This window comes from Salvelinus alpinus, chromosome 5, assembly GCF_045679555.1.
Source record: "Salvelinus alpinus chromosome 5, SLU_Salpinus.1, whole genome shotgun sequence".
NCBI lineage: Eukaryota > Metazoa > Chordata > Actinopteri > Salmoniformes > Salmonidae > Salvelinus > Salvelinus alpinus.
In genome coordinates, this window is record NC_092090.1 from 38,943,144 (window position 1) to 38,967,482 (window position 24,339).

The 24,339-nt window shown below is 45.2% G+C and overlaps 2 protein-coding genes across 6 annotated transcripts; both read right to left on the reverse strand.

Moving 5' to 3' along the window:
- Positions 1–461: 461 nt before the first annotated feature.
- Positions 462–17,099, reverse strand: LOC139576085 (rho family-interacting cell polarization regulator 1-like). 5 transcript variants are annotated; one of them, XM_071401743.1, is made up of 17 exons: positions 16,895–17,099; positions 13,380–13,464; positions 12,911–13,032; positions 12,718–12,796; positions 12,514–12,537; positions 12,331–12,384; positions 11,969–12,118; positions 11,621–11,684; positions 11,420–11,463; positions 11,195–11,320; positions 10,781–10,929; positions 8,801–8,909; positions 6,535–7,227; positions 6,244–6,446; positions 5,810–5,906; positions 5,524–5,713; positions 462–1,045 (listed from the first exon to the last, which is right to left on the reverse strand). In XM_071401743.1, exons 3-16 carry the CDS (start codon positions 13,000–13,002, stop codon positions 5,543–5,545), a joined length of 2,055 nt encoding a protein of 684 aa, XP_071257844.1. In that variant the 5' UTR covers positions 13,003–13,032; positions 13,380–13,464; positions 16,895–17,099; the 3' UTR covers positions 462–1,045; positions 5,524–5,542. The 5 variants fall into 5 exon arrangements, with proteins under 5 accessions (XP_071257844.1, XP_071257842.1, XP_071257840.1 ...); XM_071401741.1 differs by having other exon boundaries at positions 5,578–5,713; positions 16,895–17,096; XM_071401739.1 differs by having other exon boundaries at positions 5,578–5,713; positions 5,810–5,909; positions 16,895–17,096.
- A 1,458-nt stretch (positions 17,100–18,557) lies between these two features.
- On the reverse strand, positions 18,558–24,188 carry LOC139576094 (serine/threonine-protein kinase VRK3-like). Its single transcript, XM_071401751.1, has 15 exons — positions 23,978–24,188; positions 23,411–23,637; positions 23,193–23,336; positions 22,902–23,039; positions 22,631–22,771; positions 22,300–22,355; positions 22,127–22,193; positions 21,004–21,088; positions 20,383–20,485; positions 20,183–20,275; positions 19,966–20,098; positions 19,736–19,856; positions 19,558–19,616; positions 19,326–19,462; positions 18,558–19,017 (listed from the first exon to the last, which is right to left on the reverse strand). The coding sequence occupies exons 2-15, from the start codon at positions 23,634–23,636 to the stop codon at positions 18,994–18,996; spliced, it is 1,527 nt and encodes a 508-aa protein (XP_071257852.1). The 5' UTR covers position 23,637; positions 23,978–24,188; the 3' UTR covers positions 18,558–18,993.
- Between the last annotated feature and the right edge of the window lie 151 nt (positions 24,189–24,339).

Consider the following 24,339-nt stretch of genomic DNA (forward strand, 5'->3'; position numbering starts at 1 on the left):
TGAGCTCCTAATCCTTTTATAAAATATTATCTCAAAAGTATTGTGGAGCTCCTGCACCTAAAAATATACAGTACCGGCACCAAACATTTGTACCAACACCTATTTTAGTCCAAGTCAAGCACTGTGTATATCCCATATACCTCCTTCCAATTATCAATAATTTAGTTAAAGGTTAACATAATATTGTGGGAATATGTTTGGCCTCCTCTCCATCATGACCCAGGAGAGGGCAGTACAGTTTAGAAAGACATTAGTCTGGAAGTCATGGATGTAAAAGTGCTGCTTTTTGGGTAGTGGATGCCAGCACAGAACATTTGAGGGGTTTTGTTTCATTGTTGTCATTCTCAAATACTGATTTTAAAGCACACCGAAAGTACTCTCATAGAAATACCATCCAATGTAGTAGGTTTACCAACATATTTTTTATAATAAAGTTTAAACATTTGAAAGCAGGCAACATATTTGCTCAACATTATTTATTTATATGAAACAGTAAATAATTGTATCTTTTATAGTGCACAATCTGTAAGTCATCCTGAAAATAAACAATGTATCAAAACTCTTCTTTATACTCATTCATATTCTTCTCTGGTTTGTAATAAAATATCATTTTCTTCATGTATTCGTTAACTGACAATCTTTCTGTAACTCGAGGCACTTTCTGATTGAAGAGGCTCCATTAGACTAAAAATGTCTATCTTCACTGTAAGGTGACTGTGTGTGTACACGTGGCCTTTGGATGAGTGGACAACAACAGTCATTCATGTTTTCAATCACAAGTGGAGTGAGGGAGGCAAATATATTTCTGTTCATTTGCGCAATCTCCACCTCCATGGCAGAAATCGCTTGTCTGATCAAGAAGAGGAGCGGAGCTCTTTGATCTGTTCGTGGTGAAATGGTAAGGATCTCTTAAGAGAGTGGTGGGATTAGGATGGCATCTGATAATGGTCTGAAGAAGTGGCATCTCCATTATGTTAAAGGACAGTGGTGGCTATACTGCTGTGGGTTGAGGAGCGGGGTTCCTCAACACAGGATGCCTCATCACCTGCATGAAGCATAAATACAACTTACTCTCCACCAATGACACCTCCACAATCAATACAGTGCATTCAGAAAGTTCAGACCCCTTGACTTTTTCCCAAATTTTGTTACGTTACAGTCTTATCCTAAAATGTATTCAATATTTTTTCCCCTCATCAATCTACACACAATACCTCACAATGACGAAGCGAAAACAGGTTAATAATTTTTAGCTAATTTATAATTTTTTTTGAACAGAAATAACTTATTTACATAATTATTTAGACACTTTGCTTCGAAACTCGAAATTGAGCTCAGGGGCATCCTGTTTCCAATGATCATCCTTGATGTTTCTACAACTTGATTGGAGTCCACCTGTGGTAAATACAATTGACTGGACATGATTTGGAAAGGAACACACCGGTCTATATAAGGTCCCACAGTTGACAGTGCATGTCACAGCAAAAACCAAGCCAAGAGGTCGAAGGAATTGTCCGCAGCATTGAAGGTCCCCAAGAACTCAGTGGAACCATCAAGACTCTTCCTAGAACTGGCTGCCTGGCCAAACTGAGCAATCGGGGGGAAGGGAAGGGTCTGGGAGGTGACCAAGAACCCGATCGTTACTCTGACAGAGAGTAACGATCGAGAGTAACGATCGAGAGTAACGATCGAGAGTAACGATCCAGAGTTCCTCTGTGGAGATGGGAGAACCTTCCAGAAGGACAACCATCTCTGCAGCACTCCACCATTCAGGCCTTTATGGTAGAGTGGCCAGACGAAAGCCACTCTACCGTAAAAGGCACATGACAGCCCGCTTGGAGTTTGCCAAAAGGCACCTAAAGGACTCTCAGACATGAGAAACAAGATTCTCTGGTCTGATGAAACCAAGATTAGACTCTTTGGCCTGAATGCCAAGCGTCAAGTCAGGAGGAAACCTGGCACCATCCCTACGGTGAAGCATGGTGGTGGCAGCATCATGCTGTGGGGATGTTTTTCAGCGGCAGCACCTGGGAGACTAGTCAGGATCGAGGGAAAGATGAATGGAGCAAAGTACAGAGAGATCCTTGATGAAAACCTGCTCCAGAGTGCTCAGGACATCAGACTGAGGGAAGGTTCACCTTCCAACAGGACAATAATATGAATATGCTTCCGGGTTGGAGCGAGTAGTCGCATTTCGCTTCGCTCCGCTTCGCTCCACAGGTAGTATTACATTTCATTTCATTTCATTTCATTACAGTACAACGGTTTGATTTGTTTGATCTTAGCAATTTCTTCTTAGCTAGCTACATAGCCGTCTTTGTATCAAAGATAATTGTGTAGTTTAGAGTAATTATCGAGGTTAGCTAGCCAGCTATTTTCGTCCTTCTAACGTAGTCAACACTGCTAGCTAGCCAGCTAGCAGTAGCCAGCCAGCCAACTCCTACCGAATAGCAGCACTGTAGAAACTATTACATTACAACGGAACGACTTGATTAGTGTAGTGTTAGCTAGCTACATAGTTGTCTTTGCTGTCTTTGTATCTAAGATAATTGTGTAGTTTAGAGTAATTATCGAGGTTAGCTAGCCAGCTATTTTCGTCTGCCGCGCCGCCGTTCTCCTACCTAGTCAACACTGCTAGCTAGCCAGCTAGCCAACTCCTACCGAATAGCAGCACGGTAGAAACTATTACATTACAACGGAACGACCTGATTAGTGTAGTGTTAGCTAGCTACATAGTTGTCTTTGCTGTCTTTGTATCTAAGATAATTGTGTAGTTTAGAGTAATTATCGAGGTTACCTAGCCAGTTATCGAGGTTACCTAGCATTAGGTAACCTCCTTTGCATTAGCGTAGCCTCTCCTGTAGCCTGTCAACTATGTGTCTGTCTATCCCTCTTCTCTCCTCTCTGCACAGACCATACAAACGCTTCACACCGCGTGGCCGCTGCCACTAACCTGGTGGTCCCAGCGCGCACGACCCACGTGGAGTTCCAGGTCTCCGGCAGCCTCTGGAACTGCCGATCTGCGGCCAACAAGGCAGAGTTAATCTCAGCCTATGCTTCCCTCCACTCCCTCCTCTCTACATTCTCCTCTTCTGTCTCTGCTGCTAAAGCCACTTTCTACCACTCTAAATTCCAAGCATCTGCCTCTAACCCTAGGAAGCTCTTTGCCACCTTCTCCTCCCTCCTGAATCCTCCTCCCCCTCCCCCCCCTCCTCCCTCTCTGCGGATGACTTCGTCAACCATTTTGAAAAGAAGGTCGACGACATCCGATCCTCGTTTGCGAAGTCAAACGACACCGCTGGTTCTGCTCAAACTGCCCTACCCTGTGCTTTGACCTCTTTCTCCCCTCTCTCTCCAGATGAAATCTCGCGTCTTGTGACGGCCAGCCGCCCAACAACCTGCCCGCTTGACCCTATCCCCTCCTCTCTTCTCCAGACCATTTCCGGAGACCTTCTCCCTTACCTCACCTCGCTCATCAACTCATCCTTGACCGCTGGCTACGTCCCTTCCGTCTTCAAGAGAGCGAGAGTTGCACCCCTTCTGAAAAAACCTACACTCGATCCCTCCGATGTCAACAACTACAGACCAGTATCCCTTCTTTCTTTTCTCTCCAAAACTCTTGAACGTGCCGTCCTTGGCCAGCTCTCCTGCTATCTCTCTCAGAATGACCTTCTTGATCCAAATCAGTCAGGTTTCAAGACTAGTCATTCAACTGAGACTGCTCTTCTCTGTGTCACGGAGGCGCTCCACACTGCTAAAGCTAACTCTCTCTCCTCTGCTCTCATCCTTCTAGACCTATCGGCTGCCTTTGATACTGTGAACCATCAGATCCTCCTCTCCACCCTCTCCGAGTTGGGCATCTCCGGCGCGGCCCACGCTTGGATTGCGTCCTACCTGACAGGTCGCTCCTACCAGGTGGCGTGGCGAGAATCTGTCTCCGCACCACGTGCTCTCACCACTGGTGTCCCCCAGGGCTCTGTTCTAGGCCCTCTCCTATTCTCGCTATACACCAAGTCACTTGGCTCTGTCATATCCTCACATGGTCTCTCCTATCATTGCTATGCAGACGACACACAATTAATCTTCTCCTTTCCCCCTTCTGATAACCAGGTGGCGAATCACATCTCTGCATGTCTGGCAGACATATCAGTGTGGATGACGGACCACCACCTCAAGCTGAACCTCGGCAAGACGGAGCTGCTCTTCCTCCCGGGGAAGGACTGCCCGTTCCATGATCTCGCCATCACGGTTGACAACTCCATTGTGTCCTCCTCCCAGAGTGCTAAGAACCTTGGCGTGATCCTGGACAACACCCTGTCGTTCTCAACTAACATCAAGGCGGTGACCCGTTCCTGTAGGTTCATGCTCTACAGCATTCGCAGAGTACGACCCTGCCTCACACAGGAAGCGGCGCAGGTCCTAATCCAGGCACTTGTCATCTCCCGTCTGGATTACTGCAACTCGCTGTTGGCTGGGCTCCCTGCCTGTGCCATTAAACCCCTACAACTCATCCAGAACGCCGCAGCCCGTCTGGTGTTCAACCTTCCCAAGTTCTCTCACGTCACCCCGCTCCTCCGCTCTCTCCACTGGCTTCCAGTTGAAGCTCGCATCCGCTACAAGACCATGGTGCTTGCCTACGGAGCTGTGAGGGGAACGGCACCTCCGTACCTTCAGGCTCTGATCAGGCCCTACACCCAAACAAGGGCACTGCGTTCATCCACCTCTGGCCTGCTCGCCTCCCTACCTCTGAGGAAGTACAGTTCCCGCTCAGCCCAGTCAAAACTGTTCGCTGCTCTGGCACCCCAATGGTGAAACAAACTCCCTCATGACGCCAGGTCAGCGGAGTCAATCACCACCTTCCGGAGACACCTGAAACCCCACCTCTTTAAGGAATACCTAGGATAGGATAAAGTAATCCTTCTAACCCCCCCCCCCCCCTCCCCCTTAAAAGAGTTAGATGCACTATTGTAAAGTGGTTGTTCCACTGGATATCATAAGGTGAATGCACCAATTTGTAAGTCGCTCTGGATAAGAGCGTCTGCTAAATGACTTAAATGTAATAACCCTATGCACACAGCCAAGGCAATGCAGGAGTAGCTTATGGACAAGTCTCTGAATGTCCTTGAGTGGCCAAGCCAGAACCCAGACTTAAACTCAATCAAACATGTCTGGAGAGACCTGAAAATAGCTCTACAGCGACGCTCCCCATCTAACCTGACAGAGCTTGGGAGGATCTGCAGAGAAGAATGGGAGAAACTCACCAAATACAGGTGTGCCAAGCTTGTTATATTTCTATTTAACCTTTATTTAACTAGGCAACCTTTATTTAACTTGTAGCGTCATACCCAAGAAGACTCAAGGCTGTAATCGCTGCCAAAGGTAATTCAACAAAGTACTGAGTAATGGGTCTGAATACTTATGTAAATATGATATTTCAGTGCACCTCAAACAAAATAAGTCTGAATACTTTCCAAATGCACTGTATATACAAATTACACACACATCTCGATCAACACCACTCACACTTCAAATCACTCTCAAGTCAGTAGATTCCTCTGTGTTGACCCTGCCCCTCACCATGCTCCTGTGTGGCAGGGATGTCCATCTCTGTAACCTGCTCCTCCTCCTTCTTGTCTTCCACTTTCTCCTTCTCTTTTTCTTCCTCTTCCTTTGTCTCACTGGAGGCCTGCAGCTGCTCGCTTCTCTCCTCCTCCTATGTAAATGTTACATGCAAAGTTCTCTACAGTTCAGAACACTGAAACCTAAGGCACTATTTATACAGGCATACACCCATGATCATTATCATTACCTCAGAGCTGCAGTCTGCATCTAGAGGACAGTCCTCATTCCGGAAGCCTTCAGGGGCCTCGACAATGATTTCTATAACATCGTCCTCACACCCATCACTGCTGAGGAAAGCAAAAAGGAGAATATTACAGACCACAATCTGACACACTTAATCTGACATACACACTCACACACAGACTCTGACTCACTCTGTGTAATACAAAATATTGAGCAAACAGTTCTGTCTTATGAAATGGATATGAAGGATTTGTGCACATTCAAAGTAGCGTGAGAGTAGAGCATTAGTAAACAGCACTATGCAACTTCACCCAGTATTATACAAACTAAATCCACCATCCAGACTCAACTAAATTCACATACCATTCCACTTTCCAAACACTAGATGGCAGGATGAGTTCAGTTAGAGCCTGATACATAATAGAAGGGAATGCTGACCTCTCAGCAGAGTCCCTTGTCTCGTCTTCCTTCTCTTGTTCCTTCTCCTTCTCATCCCTCTTCTGTTCAGCTTCTTCCTCTTCTGCTTGTTCTTTCTCCTCATCTTCTTCATCGTCAAGGTCAGAGTAGTTGAGAAAATCAAAGCTCTCCAGGGCAGTCTCAACTTCCTGAGTGAAGCTGAAGGACCGACTGTGAGATTGACCCTATGGAGGAAAGAGACTTAGTACACACATCACACAATTCATTGTCTACCCCACACACAATTACATTTCTACTGTCATATACACTCACAGTCACTGTCTCTTCTGGTAGTGTTAGCGCTTGTGGCTGGGTTGATTGGAGTCTGTGATTGTGTTCCGCGGAGGACTTTTCCTCCCTCAGTCCCTCTCCCAGTACACGGTCTGTGGGAAGAGGCTCAACTCCAGCCATAGGCTTCTCGGCCTGCAGTGTTGAGGCTGGAGGAGCATCACAGTGATCCACTGGGGTTGAAACACATGACTCTGGGCCCCCAGATCCAGGCAAGTCCAAGGCTTCATGCATGTCCTGGTTAGAGCAGTGAGAAGCCACACAGGAGACTTCAAGGTCTAAGCGGGGTAGGGGTTCTGGCGTTTCAGAGGACTCAACTGATTGATCAGACAACCTGTTAGTCGAAGCACAGTCTATGGCTCTCTCACTGATATGGGTGAGAGATCGAGAACACTTCAAATGGCCATTCAGCAGTGTACACTTCACAGAGTCTGTTTCGCCAAATCCCTTGGTGGCGTCTGGCTCCCCTTCCTCCTGATTGGACAAGAGGGATGGGGTAGAGACGCTTGATTGGCGGGGGTTGAAGGAGATCTGGATAGTGGGTGTGGTCTGCAGGCTGTGAGTGGCCATCATCCTGTGTGTGTGTCCCATGGCTGGGCTGGAAGAGTCGTCTGATGATTCAGAGGAGTTTGACCAGACTGTACCATTCTCCAGCTCCCCTGGTCTCCTCAATAGAGACTACACAGTGATAAATGAGAGAGGGAAGAGGTGGGGGCAGAGGAAGAGAGAAAGATGTAATCAATAATAGGCAAGTTCATCTGACAAAACATGGAGAAAAAATACGTATTTATTTCCATCTGGAAAGGAGAATTTAAATTTCTATTTTGATGACCTGGTGTTGCTGTCATACAATTTTTTGTTTTGTATTTTTCACCCCTTTTGTCTCCCCAATTTCGTGGTATCCAATTGGTAGTAGTTACAGTCTTGTCTCATCGCTGCAACTCCCGTGCGGCCTTGGGAGAGGTGAAGGTTGAGAGCCATGCATCCTCCGAAACACAACCCAACCTAGCCGCACTGCTTCTTGACACAATGCCCATCCAACCCGGAAGCCAGCCGCACCAATGTGTCGGAGGAAACACCGTACACCTGGCGACCTGGTCAGCGTGCACTGCGACCGGCCCGCCACAGGAGTTGCTAGTGCACGATGAGACAAGGATATCCCTGCCAGCCAAACCCTCCCTAACCCGGACGACGCTGGGCCAATTGTGCGCCGCCCCATGGGCCTCCCGGTCGTGGCCGGCTGCGACAGAGCCTGGACTCGAAACCAGAATCTCTAGTGGCACAGCTAGCACTGCGATGCAGTGCCTTAGACCACTGCGCCACTCGGGATGCCTCCTGTCACACAATTAACTTGGCTAAAACATCATTAATGACAGAACAATTACACCAGAACTGCGCACTGAACATATGCTTTAAATACAAACATGATTTTCAATATATCTAAAGGACAAAATAATCAAATTCCCTAGATGGCACTGCATTTCAGAAAATTGCAATGATCTGACTACATGGACCAAGATCACTCACTGGCTAGTTCACATTTACCAAGTACAGAACACTGAAAATCATGACTTGTCTACAAACCACCACACACTAACCAGACCACCATATTTCAACTACAGACAACCACACTTCTTCAACTGTATGCAGCCACAGAGCCCGTCCGCCAAAGTGTAACGGAACACCTCCAACGTTGACCAGCGTTGGCCCAGTCTGGACCTGCTCCGAGGAGAAATGCTCTTCGGCGCGGTGAGGAAGAGGAGGGAGAAATTGGACTACACCTCAACCACTATTAAACAGCTAATCGGACCACAGCTACATTCATACTCACTTCTGGTCTCACACATATCACTGGTACCCTCATTCACTCCACAACCAGACCTCCACTCTTCAACAACTCACTCCTAACCTCATACACTTCTCTCCTACATTTGCATAGCTCACCAATACACTCACACGCTCCACAACCCACTCTTGTACGCTCACACAGTCCTCTCCTACACAGCTCACTGATACACTCACACACTCCTCTACTACAATCACACACACCACTGCTACCTCTACAAACACAGCAGCCAGGGAGCAGCTGAAACAGAACAAAATTAAACTAATAATAGCAAGTAGTAATCAATGGTTATAATAACAACAATAAAACAATAGAATATTAAGGTTTTACAGACAATTATGAACTGCTGACTTAAGCATAGGTTAAAGCTGGGGAGAGAGGCAGGGAGGACAAGGTGTGACTCACATAAAACACCTGCTCGCGCATGGAAGGTGTGTCTGGAGGGCTCTGATTGGACAAAAAGCGCTTGGAAACCGTACTGGAGGACGAGGTCTGGTCATCTTTATCAAACGGACTGAGAGAGAGAAGGATAGTGTGTGAGAGAGCGAGAGAGAAAGTGAGAGGGGGCAAGATACAGTTGAAGTCAGAAGTTTACCATACCCAAATAAATTTTAACTCAGTTTTTCACAATTCCTGACATTTAATCCTAGTAAAAATCCCCTTTCTTAGGTCAGTAAGGATCACCACTTATATTAGGAATGTGAAATGTCAGAATAATAGTAGAGAGAATGATTCTTTTCAGCTTTTATTTTCTTTCATCACATTCCCAGTGGGTCAGAAGTATACATACACACAATTACTATTTGGTAGTATTTGCCTTTAAATTGTTTAACTTGGGTCAAACGTTTCGAGTAGCCTTCCACAAGCTTCCCACAATAAGTTGGGTGAATTTTGGCCCATTCCTCCTGACAGATCTGGTGTAACTGAGTCAGGTTTTTAGGCCTCCTTGCTCGCACACGCTTTTTCAGTTCTGCCCACAAATTTTCTATAGGATTGAGGTCAGGGCTTTGAGATGGCCACTCCAATACCTTGACTTTGTTGTCCTTAAGCCATTTTGCCACAACTTTGGAAGTATGCTTGGGGTCATTGTCCATTTGGAAGACCCATTTGCGACCAAGCTTTAACTTCCTGAATGATGTCTTGAGATGTTGCTTCAATATATCCACATAATTTTCCTTCCTCATGATGCTATCAATTTTGTGAAGTACACCAGTCCCTCCTGCAGCAAAGCACCCTCACAACATGATGCTGCCACCCCGTGCTTCATGGTTGGGATGGTGTTCTTTGGCTTGCAAGCATCCTCCTTTTTACTCCAAACATAACGATGGTCATTACGGCCAAACAGTTCTTTTTTTTTTATGTCCTCTGAAATGACCAGAGGACATTTCTCCAAAAAATACGATATTTGTCCCCATGGGCAGTTGCAAACCGTAGTCTGCCTTTTTTATGGCGGTTTTGGAGCACTGGCTTCTTCCTTGCTGAGCGGCCTTTCAGGTTATGTCGTTATAGGACTCGGTTTACTGTGGATATAGATACTTTCGTACCTGTTTCCTCCAGCATCTTCACAAGGTCCTTTGCTGTTGTTCTGGGATTGATTTGCACTTTTCGTACCGAAGTACGTTCATCTCTAGGAGACAGAACGCGTCTCCTTCCTGAGCGGTATGACGGCTGCGTGGTCCCATGGTGTTGATACTTGCGTACTATTGTTTGTACAGATGAAAGTGGTACCTTCAGGCGTTTGGAAATTGCTCCCAAAAATAAACCAGACTTGTGGAGGTTTACAACTTTTTTTTCTGAGGTCTTGGCTGATTTCTTCTGATTTTCCCATGATGTCAAGCAGAGGCACTGCGTTTGAAGGTAGGCCTTGAAATACATCCACAGACACACCTCCAATTGTCTTAAATTATGTCAATTAGCCTATCAGAAGTTCGTAAAGCCATGACATAATTGTCTGGAATTTTCCAAGCTGTTTAAAGGCACAGTCAACTTAGTGTATGTAAACTTCTGACCCACTGAAAAATGACTTGTGTCATGCACAAAGTAGATGTCCTAACCGACTTACCAAAACTATAGTTTGTTAACAAGAAATTTGTGGAGTGGTTGAAAAACAAGTTTTAATGACTCCAACCTAAGTGTACGTAAACTTCCGATTTCAACTGTATTTACATTCGAGATATATATTATAGAAACAGCTGTATCGTGTGTTATTACTACTGACAAACTGAGTCAGTCTTGACACAAACAGTACTCTTTCTCTCACAAATGGCCTGGTTTGGCTATCACAATAGAATGGGGAGATAGATGAAGGTGGAACAGGGGTTGAGGTGGAGGGAGGTGAGACAGGGGGATGAATTGGTAAAGAGGGATGATTGAGGTGAGACTGACCTCCAGTTGACCTCTAGGTTCAGTTTTACTGTCCCCAAGTCGTTGATATCCACAGCAACCGTCTGAGGCAGTGGACAGAACAGGTCTAGTGTCTCACAAGACACGCTGCCAACCACCACGTGATTGGCCAAGCTCTTCAGCTCAGTCACCTTGGCAACCACAACGGACAAACAACCACAGTCAGTTGAATGGTGGCGGTAAGTGATGTTTTTTAGGACTATTGTTAAGTTCTGGGTATTTTTGCTGTTTGTGTACAATAATATGATAATAACATGTTATTATAAACATGTTTAAAATATCTATATGTTATTATACATGTTATTATAAACACAAACACTTTTATCCAGAGTTAATTACAGTAAATACTGATTTGATCATAAACACTATCATGCTCCATCCAAAGGGCTTTCTCACCTTGATTGACAGGAGCTCTGTGATGAGAGGCAGGAAGACGTTGTCCTCACTGTCCCACACCTGTTTACTGCTGACCTCCACACGACCTTTCATCCTCCAGCGCTGACGCCCGTAACGCATCAGGACCTGGGGGTCAAGGGTACCATCAGTGCCTCGTGTGTGTGCGCATACTGTATGTGTACACGTGTCGGTGTAGGTGAGTGTGTGTCAATGAGTTATTCTCACCTCATATTGGTCTCCTGCACACAACCGTGCATAGCCAATCAGACCTGCAATACAAGAGACATACAGTTACAGCACATAACATATGCACACAGGGAGAACACTAGAATGAGAGAGAGAAAGAGAGCGAGGGGGTGGTAAGAACAGATGGGAGTGAGGGTCAGAACAAATTGGTGGGAGGAGGGGGGTGAGAAAATGACTCACCTTTCATCTTGATGTGAAACTCTCCCATCTGGTTCTCCAGTTCACTCTCCAGCGAACACATGTGCTGCAGAGAGAGAGAGACGAAGGAGAAAGAGGCGAGAGAGAGAGAGGCGAGAGAAAGAGAGAGAATGAGTCATTCATATCAATAATAATCTGTGATGTTTGTTGCCAAAGCAACATGACATTGCGGTCAAACTCTTATTTCTGATAAAGTATTGAAATAAGTAACTTACCTTACTTTCCATTCTGTAAATGGCTATTTTAAAAGTTAAAAGGCTCTATGAAAGAGCGAATAGCCTTGTTCTCTAACACATCTCCCCAGTGTACCCATAAACCCCTGCCCCTTACCTCAGTGTACTCCCTGTAGCCCCTGTTGGCCTCATTCAGGCTCTCCCGTGCCTCCTTGCTCCCTGTGGTAGAGTTAAAGGCTGCCACCATCTTACTGGCCCCATCCCGCAGCCGCCGCTGCATACAGTAAGCATCGTACAGCTCCTCTACCTGGAACGTTACAGCAACATTACAGCTGTGCAGAAACACTATGGTGATGCAGACCTGTAAAGATCCTTAATCTGCTACCAAAAAGTATTAGAGATGGTTACACTATAACAAAACAGAGTTTACTCTGTAGTTACAACATTATGACAACACTATGACAAATGTATGGCTAACAGGTATCTTACTGCACTGCAAATGCACACACAAAGTCATACCTTGCTGAGGTGGAACTCCAAGCGACGCATAAATCTCTCTATAGCCTTCACTTGCTGATAAAGCACAAAGATCAAAGACAAGTTATTCGGTAATTAAATCACCCCAAAATGTACATATTCGTTAGTTTATTAATAGAGTTGTGAATTAATACAGTCATCTCCCCTGGTGTGATTGAAACCCACCTTATCCAACTCATACAGAGACCCCTGCAGAGAGGAAAGGAGGTATATAAAAGTTAACATCATATTGCACACACTATTACTCTAACAGAATGTCCTGAGAAATGAAATGTCCCCTAAGTGGGATGGTGCGAGCGGCATTGGCCGGTGTGGTGATGATGGGTTAGTACTTGTCAGACTGGTGTGATTGGTGGTGTGTGTTCTCACCAGACGGCCATTTCTCTTGCTCTCTCTGATCTGCTGCCCCAGGCTGCCCAGCTCCAGCTGGTGGACCTGCAGGAATGACCTGAGAACACAGAATTGTGATGTAATTTCCTGTTTCACTTTGAATAATTTCCTGTATCGCTGTAGACCTGTCTGCTACAACAGTCAGGCCAGTCGTGTGTGTGTGTGTACTCACTGTAGGCCTCTCCTCAGTGCGGAGTACACCTCGTCCAGCCTCTCAGGCTGAGGTATTTTAGGGGTTGGGTTCTTGGTAGAACCTGTAAACATCCTGGCTCCTTTAGAGGGCGATGCCGTGAACTAAACACAGAGAGAGAAATATACTTTGTAATAGACATAGTGGAGTACTGAAGATTAAGAGAGAGACAATAACACACACACATGCAATGGTGTTTGCTCGTAGTGGCTTCATACTCGACAGGGGGTGATAAGTGGCTAGTACACACACAAGCAGCCAGACACACACAGACACACTACTGCCAATGAGTAGATTTGGCTCAATGAGGAAGATAAGGTCACAGTTCACAGACACTGCAGGGTGGACTTTCTTTTGTCTGCGCGTCAGCCGTCAGTGTGTTACAGTATTCAGGTCTGGAGAGTCTGTCTGTGTGTGGGTGTGCGTGTGATTGAGTGTGTGTGTGTCTTACCTGTGGAGTTAAGGTGGACCGCCCCTACTGCATGCTGGGAGGACTTAGCACGGCAGGGTGGCTACCACAGATCCTAGGACACATCCTGTAAAGGAACAGGAGGGAAGACATTACAGGTCGGACACACACGCTCTCTTCCTCCCCTTACTCTCTACCATACTCCATCCCACTCCATGGCTTATTTTCAAATGCATCCATTCCTAATATCCTTTCCTTCATGACCTTTGATGAGAAAGGACTAGATAAGTGATATTGTAGAAGACAAAATGCATATGGGGAAGGAGAGCCATTTAACAGACCTGTTAGGAGTGTGTATTGAAAGCGAAGTCAGGTGCAGGAGAGCAGAGTGTAGTGAACAGACGCACTTTTTATTCCGGTCCAAAATGACAGCACAAAGTAACATAAAATGTGCCCAAACACAGAACATAGACAAAAAGTAATGTGCGTAACAATATCCACAATTCCAAAATACACGTAACACAAACAATCTTACACAAAGACATGATGGGGAACAGAGGAATAAATACATATGGATTGATTGGGGAATGAAAACCAGGTGTGCAGGGAACAAGACAAAACAAATGGATACATGAAAAATGGAGCGGCGATGGCTAGAAAACCGGTGACGTCAACCGCCGAACGAACAAGGAGAGGAGCCGACTTCGGCGGAAGTCGTGACAAGATCACAGCCTAGCTCCCACTCACTTACTTCCCCTCCTTCCCTCAGACCTTGTCTACTGTGTCGTGTCCAATGCTATGTGGCTGCATTGTACATATCTCAACAACCAACACTGAATCCAGCAAACACTCTGTGATTTTGCTTCCTCTCTCTTTCTCCTTTCCTTCCCTGTTCCCCATTACCCCGGTTCCCCCCCACTTCCTCCCCCTCTACATCCAATCCTGAATACAGGAAGTCTGATGGCTGACTCTACAGGAAATTCTACAGAGGAGCTTGGGCCAGGAATATATAACCATCTGTGTGTGCAAGTGTACACATATGAGTAGGAGTGTGTGAAAGAGTGTAAAACTGCCACTCTTCCTCCTGCTCATATATTCAAGGCATTTGTTAGATTGCACGTGTGTCCACCGTGTCATACGCATTACATACACACTACAAAATGTTCTGGTCGAAGTACTCTGGAAAAGAGAGTACAATAACAGTCTAAACAAGCAAGACACCAGCCACATGTACAGTCACCATGAACAGAGCCTCTCCAAGAAAAGAGCGTAATAAGCATTACAGCCACCCCACAGGGTAGGTGTCTTAGCTATGATAAGACAGTAACACAAAAGGATTAAAGGCTAAACTTGATCTTACTAGCGAAGGCCAAACCTAAATTAACACAAAGGTTCAGTAAATGAGCTGAGGCGAGGCTAAAACTCCACACGCCTGTAGATGAAACTGACATGACGACTCAGCAGTAGCCTACCTTTTACACAGAACACTCAAACCACTTACTACCAATTGCTATCCCAAACAGTGTTAGTTACCCTTACTCCACCCTGCATCTTTATGGTTGGGTGTTTCTGTGAGAGAGTAAGTGGCTGGCAGAGAGAGAGGGAGAGAAGGACGGATGGACAGATAAACAAAAATAATCTTAATTTGAAGCCTATTTAATGTACAATAATATAATGTACACATGCAACCTCTACCATCACCATGGAACTGTCCAAGTGATTTCTGGTCTAAGATTGTGAAATCCTTAGACCATGATGAATTCCAAGCGTCCACTTTAATCCTTAATCCAAGCCGGACGCTGAGAGGATTAGCTTGGGTTAGTCAAGGTCAGGTTTAGTTTTGGATAGAGGTGTGGTTTGGGTAACAAATCTGATAAATGAAGGCTGTCTTTATTACATTTGATGGATTATTTTTTTTAACCAGCCAACACATTCACTAACATAGACATACACAAACACACATACACAAAACACAGCAGCCCCCCACATACACCTCTCATCTCAGACATGAACCTCCAAACACACACATGCCGAAACTCAATCCCTGCCAGTGCCATCTCTTGATCCAGGTGTAGACTGCAGTAGATCTATATTTGTGATGTTTATGTTTTTCTGTGTGTGTACCCCTTTCTTCACCAGTGTTAGTGAGCAGTTGATGGGATCATTAGCTATTATTAATCCTCTCCACAGGCGACTCGCACACAAAGGACAGATTGTAAGAATTACCCCACGAGTTTCCATAGAGCTGTTCCCACACACTCAGCAGGCCAGCGCATGAGCAGCAGGCCACTCTCTCACACACAAACACACGAAGCCATACTCCATGGACTTTATGCAAACCATCCAATATTTCTTGACCGTCCTGCTGTAGCCTACTGCAAGACTTACTCCACTGTAACTTTGTAAGATTTACAAGGCCTTCGTGTGAACGATCTCCCTAAAAAGGGTTAGAATTACAGTAATAGTCAGTGAAGAGATTCATATATATATTTTTTGCCTTTATTTAACTAGGCAAGTCAGTTAAGAATTTGTCAGTTAAGAATTTGTAAGTCGCTCTGGATAAGAGTGTGACTTAAATGTAAATGTAAATGTAAGAACAAATTCTTATTTTCAATGGCGGCCTAGGAACAGTGGGTTAACTGCTATGTTCTGGGGCAGAACGACAGATTTTTACCTTGTCGGCTCGGGGATTCGATCTTGCAACCTTCCGGTTACTAATCCAACGCTCTAACCACTAGGCTACCTGCCACCCCAGAGATTCATTAATTCAATGAAACCATGAGGTCATCATTGTGAGACAGTGGCCTTGCACTGTTGTGCATGTGGAACTTTGTCATAAATTCATTCAAACTATCCTCCACTGCACAAGCAGTGAGTTACATTCAGGGTAGGGGTGATGGGGACTGGTCCCCTGCATGAGTAAACTATTTAACACAGATTATAAAGGAAGGACCATGTGGATAGATGCAGAGACACCCAGTGGTGTGAAAAAAAAGAGATTAGAGATTACAGGATTATCGTCAAAAACACAGACAAAAATGGACGACATAGGCCATGGCGAACAACTCCAAAACAGCGCACTTGCGCAGCGTTTAGGATGCTCCACTAAATTGGAACATGGTCTCAAAGTTTGCCACCCGGTAAACTCGAGATCCTGGACTCTAGAGCCAGTGGTTGTGGATGTTTTCGCCTCTGGGTCACCAAAAAAGAAAAGTAGGATGTATTGTCGGTCACGTTATGGGTGATAACCACAGCGTGACATCTCCCCAACCCCAAATCTCCCCAACCTGGCTAAATTTTACAACCCCCCACTGTCCGGTAGAATGAAAAAAAAATAAGAAAATGACTTGGCCCTTTCAATTTGAACAAAACCAAGCCTAGTTAAAAACGTTTAGTAGCCTACCAGAACATCTTCTTATGCGCAATCTGTCACTTTGCCACATAGCGGAAGAGTTTGAGAAAGCCGTAAATAACACTGTAAACTACGCTATGAATGCAACCCACCGGATTAGAAAATAAGAGGGAAATTATTCTTACAAATTGCTGTTGATACGTACATGTCCATAGGATCCGATGTTTCATGCGCCGCTATTCCGACCAGAGCACGAGAGTCCGATGTTTCGATGTGAGAGAAAAAAGGTAGGCCTACCCTATTTCAGCATGGGCGCTGTCCTGCTATCCTTACTCCGAATCCCAACAAATGTTTCACTTTGTCACTGTCACTCTCTCTCGCATCTCCTCCCCTCCCCCTCTTCTCCTGGCGACGCCACAGGGTTAACCCCCCCTAGTAAGGGGTGTGGCGTTTGGGGTAAACGGAAAAAGCGCGTCTGTTTCTGACTACAAGAATCCCGTTATATCTCGGGAATAGGAAGGGGAGGTGCTAATAAGTTTTTCATAAACATCGACGACGTTTCAGGATTTGCTTGCAGTGTTCTGGAGCCTTCAAGCGTCGCACATACCCATCTGCACTTAGGGCCAATAGAAACAGCTTCTAACACTTATATTTCTTTCCTTCTCTTTCTCTCTCACGCACACAGAAACAACGTTTAATACAAGGTTGTATGGGCCATGTGTGGTGTAGGCTATAGCCTTAATGTGTGTCTGCGCATTAAGGCACTACCTATTTTCCTTCTCAAGTACAGCGAGCACCTGGGCTATGTAAGCGTTTTGTGCAGGGAGTGGTTGAGAGGTCAGCCAGTCTCTCTGAGCGTGGGTATAGTTCTCCCTATACTGAATTATTCAAAAGGTCTGATGAAAATACCCTTCCACAGCATAAACTAGGACGCCGAAGTTTGTGAGGTTTCCATGACAACAGTATGTGGTCTCTGGTGCTAAATATAGAACTGTTTCACATATTTATTTCTTACACCAGTATAGTGGTTCACACAGAGATCCTATTAAATTACTAGAAGGGCTATGTCATACACCCTCAAAGTTCCAGAAAGGTGTGAACATGGCAGCTATATTGGTCAGGGAGAAATCCAAACCAGTCTAATTGGAATGAATGGCAGTGGAGGTATAATCAGAGGTTTACTTATGCAGAAAAATAAAAGGCATATAAACAATTAACCTATAACAGCACAGAGGCTGAAGAGGTAGCCTAACATCTTTATGGAACACCTAACATTTTAGACATCATCCCTAAATGTGTATTTTCTCAGAAGAACTGCTATGGGAGGAGGATGGAATATATGCAGAGGGCTACAAAAGGAGTAAGATAACCACAGAACTTTGAAAATGAACAGGATTTCTCTGCTCCCCCCTTTCATGGGACTTAAAGGTTCTCTCCGTCTTATAAATCTGTAGCCTAACTTCTTTTTCTCATAGCCAGCAGCCTCACAGGGAGTCCCCACCGTGGAAGTGTCCTGACCTAAAAACTGCTCCCTCAGGGAGGGACCCTCTGTTATACAGAGGGGTCGTAAGAGACGCACAAGTCTAGATGTGACAAGAGCATGTTGGTTAGTCTGTGTTGTATAGCTCCATCTAGCCTCCATACACAGTCTTCCACCATGTTGCTCACATCACAAACATCAACTTCTGACAGATGAAGGGGGTCAACAACTATCTAGGGATATGAGCAGGGAACTGGTTTGGAATTGGGCCATGATATCTACTCATTCAGATCAGTGTACTGACCCTGAGCACTCAGGGGTTCACAAGAACAGTGTTTCACAATCAACACCAGAAACCCCAAAGAAATGAGCACATACAGATAAACAGTTGAATTAATAAAAGCTCTTTAATAACAAAGTATTATCCTGTGATCAAACAATACAAAAAGTAAAATTCACATCTACAACACCTAACTGGAACAGTGCACATTTTTTGTACTTACAATCATTACCACCCTGACCAAAGGTTCTTTGTTATAAACGGTATTATTTCATAGGTTAAACATTAACTACACACTCACTGCCACAGCGCCAACCACTGCTGACAATAACACAGTACAGCAGTGCTCACTAACCTGGCATAACCAGGAGTTTCTGTGCACTGCACCTCCAGTGAACTTAATGAAACGCACCTTCACACACCCCTCCTTGAGTGCACTCCAACATAATAAAAACACAGCAGGACTCACCACATACAGTCATGAAGTCAGGATTTTAAAAACAGTTGGCTAAAAATCCCATTAGTGAATTTTCATCCCGAAGTATCATCTTCCTCCGATCGCTTTCATCTGAAGAGAGATACAGAAAAACATTCAGACTGGTGTAGAGAAGTAAATTAGTTCAGTAGATAACCTTAACAGGTAGCGGTGTAAGGATGAGTGGTCTAACCAGTTGGAAAGGACATGTTTCTGGTCAAACCTGCTGGGGGGGGGTTAAGGGAAAGTAATGAGTAATGTCAACTAAAAGATGTTGGTCCCCACTTGTTAAGTGGTGGTTGTGGGGTGAGGGAGGTTCCAGGTTTCTGTGGTCATCTGACGGTTTTCTCAACTGGAGCTTGGGGATAGAGTGGAGGTTGTGTGTGTGGGGGTATTCTGACCTGCAGGTCAAGGGGTTGCTCCAGTGACCCTCCCAGCTTCTGCAGAGCTGCACTAAGGCCTGCCCTCAGAGTCCTGTAGTCTGGCTGGTCAGAGTACTGCAGAGCCATCACCTGAGACAGGTAAACCTGCAGCGCACCTGAAACATAGTACACACAGATGCATTATATCCCACGCCCACACAAAACATATTACGCTGCATACAAAAACGAATCACAAGAAAACTGGACTTACTCGAGACTTTCTTCTGTCCGAAGCAGTGATTCAGGAGACCTGGAACGTCCTCCATGTACCTGGATCATTACAGTGAAGGGTCAGGTTTGGCCACTCACTCGAGGCTTTACCATTTCATAAATACAGAATAACATTATCATAATGGCTTTGTTGCCATAGTGAGGACCTCAGCTCTCACCTCTCCTTCTCCGTGGCAACGCGGGCTGGTGTGTGTGTGAGGGAGGTCCAGGGCAGTGACCCTGTGTACCAGCGCAGCATGCAGTAGCCCAAAGCCTGCAGGTCACTACGCCGAGACGGACCTAGAGGTACGATCACACACAAACACTTATGGTTGGTAAGAGGCAACTTGTACCTCCTCCACAGTATCTGAAGGACTGCAGATGATTGACAGGCTGTAAGATGACTCACCTGCTCCCTTGTGAGACTCCAGGCTTATAAAATCTATGGCTCCTTCATGTGGTGTTCGGCTGCCCTCACGGTACTCCACATGCCGGCCACCAGGAGAGTACCGGAAAGCATGGCAGTACCCTGAAAGGTATACCTACACACATGCATACAGGAGTAAGAGCATAGTAGAGGGGTCTGGCAGCTACACAAACACACAACTATACAAACGCACTCTAACCTGTGTTTGTTGTACTGGGCTGATGTAGATGTTTTCAGCATGAATGTCTGCGTGAACATACTCATTTTCATGGATGAACTCCAACACATCCAACTGGGAGAGGAGGGAGAAAGGCAAAGTCAAACATGAAGGACATCAGATAGGGAATCCTATTTTGAAGTCATATCAGGGCCTCTATATGAGCCTGATAGAGCACTCACTACTCTGCAGGCCAGCTGAAGGACTGCTTTCTCAGACAGGAGCCCCTCCCCATCATCCATGAAAGACTGAAGAGTTTGGCCCATGCTGGAGAAAATCAAAAACCTGAAACAAAAACACAAATCAAATCTTATTTGTCACATGCACCGAATACACGTATTGTAGACCTTACAGTGAAATGCTTACTTACAAGCCTTTAACCAACAATACTTTAAGGTGTTAAGTAAAAAATAGAAAATAAAAATAATTCAACAGCAGCAGTAAAATAAGCGAGGCTACATACAGGTACAGAGTCAATGTGCGGGGGTACCGGTTAGTCGAGGTAATTTGTACATGTAGGTAGAGTTAACACGACCATGCATAGATTATAAACAGAGTGAAAGCAACGTGAAAGAGGGGTCTGGTAGCCCTTTGATTAGCTGTTCAGAAGTCTTATGGCTTGATGGTAGAAGCTGTTAAGGCTTTTGGACCTCGACTTGGCGCTCCGGTACCACTTGCGTGCGGTAGTAGAGAACAGTCTATGATTACACATTCAAAACACACATACAAAAGCAAAAACACACATATCCCCCATGTGTACAAGCATGCAGCAAACACACATCTCAGTGTACGCACTCACACACCTGTAAGAGTCTGCATGGAGACCAAATCCTACACAGGTAGGAATCCCAAGGAAGTCCATCTTGGCATGCTTTATCCACTTGTCCACTAGGGGGAGACAGCATCACAGCAGTTAGAAAGGCTCATTAGTAACTAACAGAGCCTCTACAATGGGCTTCCACCACCAGTAGTCTAGTCAGTCATATACAAACCAAACAATTCCTTCTACTCTATACCTCAGCTTACACAACTTACATGGCCACCTATAGGTACCCATCTGAGTTGCCCATTCACATGACAATTTGCAGCTTTACATTAATATAAGGATGTTCCTGCCAAGTAGCGCCCTACGGGCAGTGGTGTAAAGCACTTAAGTAAAAATACTTGAAAGTACTACTTAAGTCATTTTTTGGGGTATCTGCACTTTACTATTCATATTTGACTACTTTTACTTCACTACATTCCTAAAGAAAATTATGAACTTTTTACTCCATACATTTTCTTTGACACCCAAAAGCACTCATTACATTTTGAATGCTTAGCAGGACAGGAAAATGGTCTAATTCACACACTTATCAGGTGAACATCCCTGGTCATCCCTACTGCCTCTGATCTGGCGGACTCACTAAACACATGCTTCGTTTGTAAATGATGTCTGAGTGTTGGAGCATGCCCCTGGTTATCCGTAAATAATAAATGATCCCGTCTGGTTTGCTTAATGAAAGGAATTAGAAATTATTCATACTTTAATTTTTGATAGTTAAGTATATTTTAGCAAATACATTTACTTTTGATACTTAAGTATATTTAAAACCAAATACTTTTAGACTTTTACTGGGTGACTTTCACTTGAGTCATTTTCTATTAAGGTATTTTTACTGAAGTATGACAATTGGGTACTTTTTCCACCACTGCCTATGGGGTAAACATCAGTGATCTGCAAGCCCTCTCTGTGACCTGCTTATGAAAGGATATTGTAACAATCTTGGCTTTGTATTCTTTAGAGCTTCTGTCAAATGTGTTACTGTACGGCCAGACCTACTTAAATGCGTAGATAGCTATGGTAAGAGGATGGGTAATGCAGTCAAGGGGTCCGTTTAGAGCTGAGGGCTGGCCAGGTATACGAAGGCAGATCTTGATACTCACCAGATGAGGGCTTGGCAGCTCTCTGGAGGAAGTTCTGCTCATTAAACATCTTCCCGTCCTTAGCCCCCTGCAGAAGAACAGACATCAGTATTCACCACATAACACACAAAGCAACACTGTAGCCAACATAATCATTCTATATTAGAGAACACAGTCTGTGCAGTTACACTCACTAGTTTGAGGATGTGCTTGCAGTCACTGGAATTGGCACCTGGCCCATTCTGCCGGACTGGGGAGAGATTGAATACAAAAAAAAAAAAAGTGTCTGATTAAATCACCCTGGTCCATGTTTGACACTCCATCCTGTGTGAAAGTATTCTTCAATCCTGGTCCTCGGGGTCCCACAGGGTGTTGCAGATGTTTGTTCCAGCCCAGTACTAACACACCTGAATCAGTGAATAGTCAACTAATCATCAAGATTTGTTGGTGCTAGCCTGGAACAAGAGCCTGTACACCTTGAGGGTACCCTGGACCAGAACTGAAGAGTGCAGTGTAACCTCTCACCTCCATAGAACATCTCTGCATCGCTCTGACTCAACAGTTTCACAAGCCTCCATTTCCTGCCAGTTGTGTCACAAAGCTCCTCCCCTTCCTGCAGTGGCTCCACAGCACATGCCCGCTTGGCCTTCTTCGCCTTCCCCTTGGCTACACACACACACAGGAACGCAGGAACGCACACATACGAGGGAGGGAAAAAAAGGACCCAAACCATGAGGACAGGCTGTTGGTAGTCATGTGTTTTTATTAGTTGTAAGTGGCTGTAGTTTAGACTCACCTGTGGAGGGGGACCTGGGGAGAGGTGAAGAGCCAAGTGAGGAGGCCAGCTCCACAGACGGTTCATTTTTTATCTGTTCCACTTTTGGGGTGACAGCACGTCGTTTCCGTGGCGACATCACAGATTTGTGGCTTTGATCTGCCGATAGGGAGGACACACGTTTTCCATATATATATATCTTTTTAAAAAGCATCAATGTGACAATTACATTTCCAAAGCCCGACAATGTCTACGATCATTACCTTTCCTTCATTACCACTGATGATAATCATACTGCCCCCGTCCCCTTACCTGTAGTACGTGTCGGGGAGGCAGTGACAGGAGGACTGGCTATACTACTAGGAGTTTCATCGTTCCGGGCCACGGGGACTGAGTTGCGGGTCCTACGCAGTGGGGGGCGGGTCGACACTGAACTGGGGGTCGCACAGACGAGACCTGTAAACAAACGAGAGATGTGACAAGAGCATCTTTTCATCTCCAGAAAAAGAACCCCCCTCCCAGCCCATTACCTTCTGTGTCCCAGCCAGTCAGTTGTCCTGTGCTTGGAGTAGGACTGCTTGCATTAGCAGTCATGGTTACACCATCAGTGACATGAAGCAGAGAGACTCCAGAGGAAGCAGCCTCCACAGGTCCAGAGGGGTCCACAACACACTGCAACTTGTCCCCACAGGAGGGGCAGAACCGGAATCCAGGCTGTAGTTTGGTGCCACACTGGGGGCAGAAGTGGAAAAGCATCCTGGAAACACAGAACGATGTCTAATTAGATGTTCTAGCTATAGCTAGATATTGTACACCTTTCCTCTTTGACTTTATTTGGTCTGATCTTGCCGAAAAACACAAGTTGACATTCTTTACCATACACATATACATAGAAAACCAAGCTAAATGCTCACGCTAAACCTAGCTAAATGCTCACGCTAAACCTAGCTACATGCTCACGCTAAGCCTAGCTACATGCTCACGCTAGTTATCTCAACGGTGTTATTAGCAAAGCAAGTTTAGACAGCTGCCATCTATCTCCTATCGCTAGCTAGCGAAATAAATTGGTCTAGCTTCAGCTTGTTCTGCTCTGGTACCTTGTTCTTTGCAATCACGGGGACCTAAATTTGTCAATAAAGATACATCCACCGGTTTCTTATTTCTAGCACATTGCAGAGCTGGAGATCCAGGGAGAGAGATTAAAACATTTAAAAAACTAAGTTACTGTGTGAGCCAGTAGACAAAAGAAAAGTGGTGGAGACCGGAAGCGGGTATATAATCATTAGCAAAACAGTTGCGTTTTGCAACAAAACATGAAGGTCCCTCCCCGTTTCGTTACGTTTGCCTCCAGAAACGGTCATGCATGTACATGTATTTACCTGGAGTGCCTGAGGGTGGCGCTGTTAGTAATTACTACGTGTGATCATCTGTACTTGCACTTGACTCATGAAATCAGATT